The sequence below is a fragment of the Phalangium opilio genome, unplaced genomic scaffold (genome assembly GCF_054372755.1).
Source record: "Phalangium opilio isolate 3A_F unplaced genomic scaffold, DU_Popi_V2 ptg000077l_1, whole genome shotgun sequence".
Classification (NCBI taxonomy): domain Eukaryota; kingdom Metazoa; phylum Arthropoda; class Arachnida; order Opiliones; family Phalangiidae; genus Phalangium; species Phalangium opilio.
In genome coordinates, this window is record NW_028324185.1 from 7427808 (window position 1) to 7440214 (window position 12407).

The following is a 12407-nucleotide window of genomic DNA, read 5'->3' on the forward strand; positions in this document are numbered from 1 at the left end:
GAAATAGTTTTTAAATCGTCGAAGGCTCCGACTGGAGCAGCATCGAACGTCAGATGTTTTGCAGACAGTAATCTTTGTTGGTCGTACATGAACGGCACTGTCGATGTTGAGAAAAAAGACAAAAAATATAAAAGTCCGTAATTCACTGGCTCTGGTAACAGGTCAAATTTCTGGAAATGCGTAGGTGAAAAACAGTTAGTAGTTAGGCGGTAATGAGAGCATGAAGGGTTGAAACAAGTTGTACTCAGTCGCTTTAAAATTATACTATGAAATCAAAAACGTTAATGAAATACAATGCGTTTATTTTTTTAACAATTTTTATGTTGCTTGTTTTCAGAGTTGCTCTCTTCAACCTTTCACGCTCTTTTTGAAAATTGTTAATTGATTAGCGAAGTGAGAATAAAATTAGTAAATATTTTAGCACTAAGTTTATTTGTCAAGGCGTTAGCACATGGGGGAAAATGCTGCTGGCTGCAATCTCTATATGGAAAACGTGTTATGAGGACACATTGGGGTGGGGGGGGCAATTCTCTAACTTTTTAAGCGAGTTATCACGAGTGATAACTATCGGCTAAAGGGTTGATGCCAATCTCGTTCCGTGGTCCATGGCAGTGCAATATGTAAATAGGTGATTAGTCTTAGGTGTCATCAAACCTTGAACAAAAAGCGCCGGATGTCTCGCGTATTCCCCTCGTGCGAATAAAAAACAAGGTGGTCAAGTTGAAATTTACCGTCTTTTGTTAAAAAGCAGCGATAACTTATCGACCTGCTTAACCGTTTTGGGCAATGAGAGGGCTGACATGTATGCCAAAAGATAGGCTGAGGCGAATGTTCTTCGGACCTGAGCCTGCGGTTCCCATCCCCCATGGCATCATTCGCCATAGGATTCACTGCCGGATGTCTGCTTGACATGAATGGGCAGAGACAAGCCAAGGAGTTTGTCCCGGGTCCTTCCATTACTAGGGCAAAGGAACTGCTTGCCCTTACCAAAAGCAAAATTAGGCTGGTTACCAGTTTCCTCACTGGACACTGCCGGTTGAATAGACACCTGCACTTATTGGGCATCGTCGATGACCCACTTTGTAAGTTCTGCGGGGAGGCAGAGAAAACCTCCTCCCATATCCTCTGCAGCTGCAACTACCTCGCGGCCATGGGGTTTGAGCATTTTGACATGCATACTATGGAACCTCACCAGTTCTCGGCCAATCGGATTCTCCGATTCATCGAGGCAACAGGACTCTTCGCAGTCTAACCAGCTCGGGGTGCACAATATACCTTTGGTATCGGTGCTCGACGTGGCGACGCGTCACCCCCTTCAACATTAACATTAACCCTTTTGTTAAGTTATCACTCTCGTGATAATTATAAACGGTAAATTTTAATTTGACTAAATTGTTTTTTTTTTATTAGCATGAGGGGAATTTGCGAGACATCCACCGATTTTCAATCAAGGTTTAATGACACTCATGACTAATCACCTATTTTCATATCGCGCTCTCATAGACGGCACGAGGTTGACACAAACCCTTTGGACGATAGTTATCACTTGCGATAACTCATTTAAAAAGTTAGAGTATTGACCCCTTTATCTTTGGCCAGAATTTAAAGACAGACTGCCCAGAGGGAGTTGTGCTTTCTCAAATTCTCCTCTCTTGTGTGGAATAGATTTGCTTGGCAACAAGAAACTGAGGCTGGAACACTTTTGTCAGACTTAGAACTAAAATATTTTATGTATAGTTTCATACCCAATCGTTAGTGTCGATTCCTCCATCATATTGAACGTTTATGTATCTTATAATATAAGTTTAATTAGGAAAGCGTATTTAATAACATCAAGAGCAAACCAAGCAGGAGTACCCCAATACGAACTTTGAAAATTTTTAAATATAATACAAATTTTATCGAAATTTAAGTTTGAATTAATTAGATACAAATTAAATTAAATCCAATTATACTTTTTATTATAAAATTAATTTCAATTTTTAGCACAATTCAGTCATTAATTGAAATAGTTTTCTCTAACGAGACAATAACCGCGACAATTGGTCGAACTCGCCACGGTTCAATTTTCTTAATACTATCTTTGAATTAGACAGATCACCCGCTTGGCGTGTAGAAGCTTGTTTGACCGCTGGTTTCTGCCTCTACCGAAGTTGATCACTCGATGTATCGACTAATTAGTTGGGCTACGTTCAGTAACTGCTAGCGTACGCAGCGCTGCGCGCATCGGAGACCGATTTTTTTACTGTACGGTTTTTCGCACTTCCGGTTTCTACGTCACGCTACGCATCGATGTGACACCGATCGCAGCGGCTGGAAGAGCAGGTTTTTTCGATGCGAATCGGATTTATGACGTCATTAATTGAAGTTCAACACGGCGAGAAATCCAGTCCAAAGCCACTAGCGAAACGATAACACATTTTTCTTTTATAGATCTTTTCAAATGAACTGGAATTAAGGTTATTTCCGATTTATCATCGTTAGATAGTTCATTTAATAACAAAAATAACAGTTTTCTCCTCAATCCAAAATCTCTAGCAGACGCCATCATGGAAAGTATCATCAAACGCAACAGAGAGAGAAAGAAAAACGTTCAGTGACGTCTGACGTCACTCTGACGTAGCGTTCGGAAAAAAACACATCGGTAGCGGTAACGGCTTTTTCCGATTTTCAGTTACTGAACGTAGCCTTGGTATTCTACCCGACATTCCAACGATCGGTACGTAATGGGACATGTGAACAGTCGTCAGTCGGTGCCGCTTTGCAATGTCCTACACGCCCCCACAGTCGGCCGACTTCTTTTATCAAGAATAAGAGGGCGAGAGAGTATGGAAACTTGACATTTTAATTTGTATCGCGTTTAATATATAGCGAGTAATTGCATTGGCATTACGATTATTTTAGCAGTTACTTAACTGTAAAGCTCTGTTTCATTTCAATATTCCAAGAAAATCTTTGATATAAACATTACAAATGCGGTATTGAAAATTACGCGCGTAGATAGCCCTCGTCTCGACTCGGAGAGGTTTATTTTGGTTTACCAACTTGTTTTAACATGGAGCAACCAGCTTGACTGGAGGCTAAAATTCTAGGCCCACTACAGAGAGGTCTAGCACCAATGCTTGGCATTATAAAGTACCCAGCACACTTCACGTTAGCCTACTCCTCCAATGTTTTAAGATATTATTCACGCGTTATTAAGAATGCCATTGACAACTACCCTCTCTTTAAGCGTCAGCAAAATTCTTTTTTATTCAGAATGAATGTTCTCTTTTCTCTATACTAAAGATAAAGCGTCTCAACTGGCACAAACAGAGAACATGCAACTTTGCTGCAACATACACAGTAAAAAATAGGGGTTTGAAATTGGTTTCAAAATGGTTTACGGAACCATTGAGAGTTTTAATTAAAACCAGTTCTGGTTTACACCATTAAAGTGCTGATCTGAATACAGAACATTTGAATAATAGTATATTTTTATACCAATAACGGAATTTTATAAGGTTGGAATTTAAACCGTTTTGGGTTTAGTTGAAAATGGCCTATCTTAAAACCAGTAACAGTTTCTTGACACGGTATGCATTAAAACCATCTCACGTTTCAAAAAGATACACCATTAATGTGATGATCTAAATATAGAACATTTGAATAATAGTATATTTTTATACCAATAACGGTATTTTATAACGTGGGAACTCAAACCGTTTTGGGTTTAGATGAAAATGGCCTACCTTAAAACCAATAACAGTTTTTTGACACGGTATAGATTAAAACTATCTCTTGTTCCAAAAAGGTCGAACATATAGTTTTTATAATCTGCACGGGAATAAAAAATCTTTATATGAAGAGAAACCAGACGTGATTAGTGTAAAATATAAAACTTTTATTTAAAAATAGCGGTGAGGCGTTTCGGTCCGCGGCTCGTCGTTCAGTCTAGTAAACATAATAGCATTCACGAAATGATAATATATATGTTGTGAAGTTTGCTTATATTTGATTCCATTAAATTCGAAATCGTTATTTCTTAAGCAAATTTCTGTAACCGTTAAATATACAAAGGTTATGTTAAGTATATCATATTTTTCTTGATTTCCCGTAAAGTTGTCTTTGCATATCGGTATTTCCGAATCAGTCTATTTATTCAGTAATTATTTCAATATATATTTTAATGCAAGTTTTGTTTTGTTAACTACTCACAGACTTCGATCTCAGTGTTATATAACTTTTGTTTTCAATCACATATTTGTCTAACAATTCGTAAGAAACTAGGGAATCTGGGTTTATTCCACATCCATCCATCTCACAGACAACGTTAAATTTAGGGTCATTTCCATGAGCATTTTGTAAGTGATTTAATAAGTTAGTCATTGTTATTGGTCGGCGTTTGGACAAGATAATCCACAGAATTTTGGTTAATCAGTTATCCATGAATAATAATCTGATAATTATTCGTGATTACATTGCATTAATCATAGACTTCCCGTGGATAATTTCAAATTATGAATAAAGATAAAACAAACAGATATTATCCTATCCAAATGCCGACCACTAGTTAATGTTTTTGCAAAATATGTACACTTAACACAGCTATAAAATTGGGCACTCATCATAAATTACATTTCGATCGAGCTTGGTAAAATGCTAAACTAAACTACCTTAACGTTCTTTGATATAAGAACTGTGGGGAGAATTGGAAATTTTTCTATATTGACATGAAAATCCCTAAAGAGGGATTTTCATGTCACTTGGCCAAAATGCTAGAACATATAGCTTTGAAATATATCGTCGCGCGTGCGGTCCTTCGAGAAAGGTGACCACTGAAGGGGGGCAGGTCGATAAAAGGGCAATCCGGTAAAGGGGTGTGAGGGTGTGACTCGGGTTTTTTTCTTTTCTCAATAGGAGAGGACTCAGAGGAAAGTTTTTTTTTCAATTCGGTTTTCGCTTCCCCCCCGGGCCCCCAAATACGGTGCCTAATAGGCGCGCCTATACGCGCACATTTCTAGCCAAAGTACTGGACAAATAAGTTTCGCTTGGTGAGATTAAAGTTTTGATATGGCTAGTGAAGAAATATTACTGCTTCAATTTTTTGGCGACAAAAAGAAGAAAATATTGTTGAAGAATCCTTCAATTAAAAGTTTTCGAGATAAACTTGAATCAGACGTTTCCTTACAAGAATATAATGGAAATGGTTTTATATACCAGGTAAGTGCCTTTTTTATTAAACTTAACAACTTCGAAGTGTTAAATCAAGAATGAAATTTGTATAATCTGGTGTTCAAAATTAATCCCAGTGATTTTCCACTCGGTAGTATAGCAACATGGTGTTAAATTCCATTGTTTCAGACTCAGTAATGGCAGTGGCCTGCCTTTCGCTGTGTTAGGCTCGATGGGAAGTTAACATGGGTTGCCAACTTGCCATTACTCGATCTGGTCTTAGAATTCAAAGATTGAAATTTTAAACTACTATAAAAATATTTAGTTATATAATCTTGAGAATATAGGGAGCGGGCGAACAGTTCTTTCTACGTCATAGCTTATATAGGGAATTGGCAGCTCCCTGCCTTTGGCTGTATTAGCGTCTATGGGAAGATAATCCGGAGTGCCAACTCCCTATCTCTTACCTCGTTGTCATCCCCCCTAACTGTGGAATTTCAGTATTTCGCGTACATGTAGAGGCAGAGAGAATTAAGTAGGGAGCGGAAGCTAGGGCAGAAAATGTCGCGTGAAAAATCACGTGATCTGGGTAGAGCGGTTTCCGGTTCATCGCTACTAGAAATTAGCCTACCTAATTCCTAAGCCCGCTTTCAAAGCTTGGAAATTTAATTTTTTCCAACTATTCTCTCAGTTTAAAGTTACGGTCCCCTGGTGACGTCATGATCGAGAGCGCGCGAGCACGTTCCCCAAACTCTTTATCGGCAGCTTTTTCGCTACTTTAATAATTAGGCTTAATAACAAACGGTACCCTTATTGACGTCCCCAGGGATACAAATGAATTTACATTTTGTTGAAGTATGTTCAAATGTGCGTTTGTTCTTTCATATTACAGAAAGAATAACTTTCTTTGACTATACTTTACTACTTTTACTTAGGAAAACCAAAACTAGACATTTTTCAATAAACGAGTCATTAACCCTTTAAAGTAAAAACTGGGAAAGCTATTTTTCTTTACTTAAAAAATTAGAAAAACAAATATCTTTACTAATGGAACTGTTATTTAAGGTTTTGGAAGATATGGAAGACGGGATTAGTGTTAAACAACACATTAAATATATGCAGTTAGAAATGCGTAAAAATAATAAAGATTGGGTGGCCATTGACAAAAGGATGAATCGGACATACTCTCGTAGGCGAGATCTTATTGAAAACGAGTCGTTACAATGCCTTTTAGAAACGTACCCATCACTGTGTAATATTAGACAGGTAATTCGGTGTATTTTTTAGTTAAAACATTGTACATAAGAGTAATTACACTTTTTTTTCAGATAAATTTGGAATTTCAAAGGGTAACTGGGATTAATATAGAGAAAAGATTAGCAGAATCCATCCAATTGTATTCAGGGAAAATTTGGAATTTAAATCAAAAAATTTCAATTTAGATGCCAAAGCTAAATTAAGCCTTATGCTAATACCTGGGATATTAAAGGAATGCCATCAATCGATGTTTTTCAAAAGGAACGAAGTCTCAAAAGTTCTAGTGTCACAGGGTGCTGTACTTGTATATTTTGGAAGCAATATCTTCTGTTCCGAAGAATGGGAGCTGCATGTGGATAGGAAAAGTGTGGCTAGCACCGAGGACTTTTTTCAGCACTGTGCGCTTATTTTGCAAGCTATTGGGTGTTTAATGTTCATTATCCAAATAATTTGGTAAAAACTTTTTGTTGAAAATTATTGTCTGGGCTTAAATGCCACACAAATTTGCGCCCAAGTAAAGCAGTTAGCATAAAAAATGCAATAAGTTAACTTAATTAATACTCTAAACTGGAATTAAATCAATGTAATTTTGTTCGCAACCAATGAGTACATAATATTTTAAATTAAAAAGCACACAATATTTAAGGGCCTATAATGCATGATTTTAAGTTAATCTATAGTCAAACCAGCGAGAGAATAGCGCTGAGATACATGTTAACCAATGGGGCTCAGCGCTATTCTCTCGTTGGTTTGACTATAGCTTATGCAACCTTTAAGGGTTGGGGTAGTAAGGCCTAACCCATTTTAGGCCTAGTATAGTAACCGTTTTAGTCGTGCTATATAAACCATTTTAGGCTTGATACGCAAGCCATTTTAGGCGTGATACGTAAACCATTTTAGGCTTGAAACGCAAACCATTTTAGGCTTGAAACGCAAACCATTTTAGGCTTGAAACGCAAACCATTTTAGGCTTGAAACGCAAACCATTTTAGGCTTGATACTCAAACCATTTTAGGCTTGATACAAAAACCATTTTAGGCTTGCTATGCAAACCATTTAAGGCTTGCCATGCAAACCATTTAAGGCCGACTATATTAACCCTTTCTATCCTTATGCCACACCATAAAGGGTATATTTTTAGAATCATAATGGTATACACTGAACTTAATATTTACATGGAAGGGTTTACTATCAGTACTTGACGGGTTTTAATTAAAACTGTTTGAAATATGATCAGGCCCGTAATAATCTAAAGAAAGAAGTATAAAGGTTTATATTTAAACCAAAAACTGTGGTTCTGAAACTCCCCTCTAAAATTATGGTATAAATGCTAACCATTTTTGATTATCAGAATAGCCCGATACCGGTTTCACATAAGCTAGTTAATGGTTTATATATGTACCGAAATTTCGGTTTCAAACTTTACTCTCAGAAAATAGTGATTTTAAATTAAACCATTATATTTTATTATGGTTTAAAAATGTACACTTTCAGGGTTTTAAATCCGGGAAAAAAGTTTTTATCATTAATGGTTTAAAAGTAGACCACAATTTTTTACTGTGTAGAATGGAAGATTGTCGCATCAGACCTAAATTGGGGACGTGATCAGACCAACACCTTCCTAAGTGGACAACCCCCGATACTGCTAACTAATGACGTCACTTTTATAGACCCCTAATACAGGTTGTAAATAAATGTTTGCAATACAGATTTTATTGTGAAAAGGCACAAAATTAAATATTTGGGAATAGGCTGAGTTTTAAAGATTATTCTTAGAACTTATACCTCAAATTACAACCTCTAATCTGTTTGGTAAACACCTCAGCGTTAATGTTCGATGTGTCTACCATCGTGGTGGAGGCTTTCTTCAGAACGACTGTCCATGTCTAACAATACATTTGCAAACATTAAACTCATGACGAAGGAAGTCCAAGTAAATGTCTTCAGTGATGTTCTCATTGAAGAAGGATCCGATAATTGGCTTTCCAAGAATGTCCACCAAACATTTACATCCCATCGCAATTGATGGTGATATGTGCCGAAACCAGTGAAGATTTAGTTGGGTCTAGTAATGTTCATTCTACTGTACCGTGCCTGTGAAATGTGGCCTTGTCTGAAAACAGTACCTTTCTAACATTACGTTAAGAAGAACAGTTACTAAGACACGCTCTTAAATACAGACAAGATTAAATATGTTTTTTACTTAGACCTGTAGTCAAAGGAATTTTAACAGCTGAGAATTGTACTCCAACTCGATTTGCTCTTGGTTAACGGTTACCTTTCATACTTTACCGGAGACGTATATTATTTTCAAAAACGTAATTGATAATTCGGGTTATATAAAGATGCTCCCACATCGGCTAGGAAATTAAAATTTATTATAGAACTAAATCTTACAAAGGCAGTGCACACGATTACATGGATAATTCTAACGTAAAGGGGACAGGGAAAAGTGACAGCATGGTTGTTCGAAAATCGTGGCATGAGAACGGTTTTAAAGTTCAGTATGATGATAGTGTTCTAAAAGGAGGTGTGCAACGTATTTTATAAAAGTTTGTAGAAATGTAGAAGCATTTTCAAACTTTTCTAGGAATTAATATTTTCGCATTGCTTGATAGTTCCCTGTGAAATTATATTATCCCTTACGGTCCGGATTAACCAATTTTTCGACTTCAGAATCAGTTTTCGTTTACATATACATGTATAGAAAGCCTTCCCTTACTGGGAGACAATTAGATGTGGTGGCGTTTCTTACTTTCTTTCGAAATCACATAGACATCGGGAACACCATTAATTTACATAAAGCCATGAGTTAATAATATGTTAGCTCCCTATAAGTTACTCAGACATTTCATTTTTATACTCCAGCGTTTTCTTCCGCGCCGCCAGCTTCCCAATTATATGCGACGCTCTGCGGCCGCCACGTGAACGGAAATCTTATTTACTCTACTTTCCGGTTTTCCCCGGAAGCGCGTGTAGTGGAAGCTAGCCAATGATATCGGAGCAGCCGAATATTTCGCTCAGTAGCCTTGGTTATGAAAACAGTTAAGAGATCAGTGGATTGGACTTGGCTCAGTTGTATAATTTTCTGGTTTTAAGTCTCAATAACAACTCTTATCTTTAGCATTCTTTATCAATATCGGCAAATTGCATTGAGTTCCTGCATTTTTTTGTCTCAGTACTGTGACAAACGCCATGATTTAATGTTATATTGTTAAAACATAAACATTCACGACTAAAACACTCCCTTGGTGAAAAAGCAGCCGACGACTCGAGGTCGTGGAGCCGTACGAGCGGGATTTTTTTCTCGACAAGAGAGAGCGCAACATTCGCATTTTTTTCCCCGCGCCGGCGAAATGAGAAGAAATCGCTGGATACGTTACGCCTATGGAGCCTGAGTAACTTATAGGGAGCTAACATATTATTAACTCATGATAAAGCTGATGGACTTAGTTTTTAGCCAAACGAAATCATGAAGTTGGATACTTCAAGGGTTCATTTCTGCTTGTTTTGATTTTCTATGATTTACGACAGGAGAAAAAATGTATGCTAAGTAGAAATGGCAGAGTGTCGTGGTTCCTGTATCTCGCGAGTATCGAATTTAGCATGCATTTCTCAAGTTTATGTGGCACGATTCGTAACTTTATAGTGCATGCGAGTCACTGTATAGTCTTAGACCGTTGTAGGGTGTTGCATAACCTTAGCGCATTGGAAACCAGAAGTAGTATCGCAAAATGATTTTTGCCCTTGTTTCTCATATAAAGCAGACTACGCATCATCTCGACCCACATTTGTTAAGTGAAAGTCTCGCGTTAAGACTTGGCCCACGCCTCGGGAATAAGGTAGATTCGTCCGATAATGTATCCAACCTCGGCCCATAATAAAATTTTACCCTGGAGACGGCTATGTTGATAACTTACGTTTTCAGCGTCACTGAATACGCTTACGTTATAGACCTCTTCTTCCATATGTTAAACAAAGAGAGGCCGCTTGTCCAACAGCAAATTTATGCTAAATTTGAATACGCAAAATGATCGAATCTACAGCGTGTCCTCACCATGGGAAGTCAAAACGAGTTTTACCGCCGGAATCGTCCGACGAGTCCAATTACCTCCGCACGCTCATTTTGCTATCATCATTAGCCTGTGCAAACATAGCCTTAATAGTGTTTCGACACCAGTTTGTTAAAACATACATTTCTAATTACGATAAAAGACTTGGATTAACAGCGCCAAACGAGGAGCTCATCACTCTCAGATTTCCGGTCCACCTATTAAGAATTGCTCGTTAAAATCTTATAGCTTTCAATAGTAGGTTCTTAAAGATTACGCGTAATTATATTTGTTTTTGCGCCATCTTGCGGATGCGCAAAAGGTTTAGTCCCATTATTGGTGTGGTTGGGCGTCTTTTTTCCCCATTTCCCAGTTTTTTCCAGTGCGGAATTGGGAAATTTTTTAAATAGTACTCAGAACCACACTTAGGTGGCTCTGCCACATGAAAAAATTTAATTTATTTATGAAATTATTCTCTTCCTCGACCGGGTATCGATCCCGGACCATCTCACAGAGCTTTCACTACGTAGATTGACGCCTTTACGATCTCGAATGTCTAGACATATTACCAAGCTCGAGTTATGTTGCTTAAAGTATGGTTTTCACTTGACCGAAAAACACTACTTTGCAGCTGGACGTCAAACGTCAGATTTGTTTTTTACGTTGTCGCACAGCGTTATAGCGTTTTCACTTAGCGTAGTTCGTGCAAATAATGGAACCAAGGCTTAACAGATATACTGAACACTGCACTAATTGCGGCCCATCTATTGTCTTTCTTCGTTGCAATCTTTGTTTCTAATATCATACATATTTGTATCGTTCCTAACCTCTTCAATAAACCTTTCAGCGTTTAACTTCGGCATTCTCAGGGATTTGTACTAGTTATTGACTCAATCAGGAACGAAATAAATAAAAAGATGGCGGACCGCGGACGGCCCCTTCCGAACACGCGTGGTCGAAAATGACGTCACGACTCTAGCTTATTGCTGATTGGCTAGCGCAGAGCGTTAACGTTGAACGCGGCCGAGAAAATAGAAAACTAATATCGCCACACTCAACGTAATTTCTGTCCAACGTAACTAGGTTTTTTTTTCGGTTGTCGCTTGACGTCGGGCGAAAAGTCGTGATTTACGCCAAGTGAAAACCTTGCTTTAACCTAGTATCTCTTGCACGTCGGCGGCCGGCGCGTTCCTTTCACCTCTAACACTTAGTTGGGGCAGGGAGGAGGGGACTTTGTTCGATTCGGAGAGTCTGGCGTTTCCATGGTAGCGCGTGTATACATATCGAGAATTGAGAGGTAAACTGACAAGCAGCGAGTCTAGCGGACTGAATTGAAATATCTTGGCGGGAAATTCGCAAATGGTAGATTGGCAGTTTAAAAATGGGGAGCGCTACAATTATAAAATACGTCCCGTTTTTAGCATTAGAAGGTTTACAAAATTGTTGTAGGAATTGTCTAAAATATAATAAAAACTAAACACATTTTTAACGTAAGAGATATTTGAATTGTAAACCAAAAGAAGTTAATACCGTAGTCTCTGGAGAGTGTATTAGGGAAACTTCTGTAACTAAGCAAGTTTATGATATTACCATCTGTGTAAGTGTTCGAATTAAATGTTTATATCGTAAGTTAATTAAATTAACTGGCAAGTGCTTTTAGACAGATACATTTTTGAGGTTAACTATACCTGTACATTTAATTTGAGTTTTGGGATTAGATTAACTAAAGTTTAAAAACTTATTTTTCTCATTAAGCGTGTTACAGTTTAGGACAAACAAAAATGATAATTTGATGGTTAATTTTTGAAGTATTGGCATTCGCAATAAAAACCTTCTATAAACGTTTGATTAATTAAATTATAAATTTTACCAAACACAAGCACTTTCGAAGGTTCTTTTCACTTTTAAGTAACAAGTTTTGACAAAGAAAAATTATCATTTCAA

General features: G+C 37.5%; 1 protein-coding gene across 1 annotated transcript; it reads left to right on the forward strand.

Moving 5' to 3' along the window:
* The first annotated feature begins 5052 nt into the window (after positions 1–5052).
* On the forward strand, positions 5053–6609 carry LOC149657519 (uncharacterized). Its single transcript, XM_089844505.1, has 4 exons — positions 5053–5202; positions 6220–6420; positions 6483–6550; positions 6597–6609. Exons 1-4 carry the CDS (start codon positions 5053–5055, stop codon positions 6607–6609), a joined length of 432 nt encoding a protein of 143 aa, XP_089700631.1.
* Positions 6610–12407: the final 5798 nt, after the last annotated feature.

What these genes read in the sequence shown, in the direction of transcription:
- LOC149657519 (XM_089844505.1), top strand. Translation starts at nt 5,053, where the DNA reads ATGGCTAGTGAAGAAATATTACTGCTTCAATTTTTTGGCGACAAAAAG. An exon ending in GAAATGGTTTTATATACCAG is followed by an intron (nt 5,203 to 6,219) that starts GTAAGTGCCTTT and finishes CTGTTATTTAAG; the next exon opens with GTTTTGGAAGATATGGAAGA. An exon ending in CACTGTGTAATATTAGACAG is followed by an intron (nt 6,421 to 6,482) that starts GTAATTCGGTGT and finishes CTTTTTTTTCAG; the next exon opens with ATAAATTTGGAATTTCAAAG.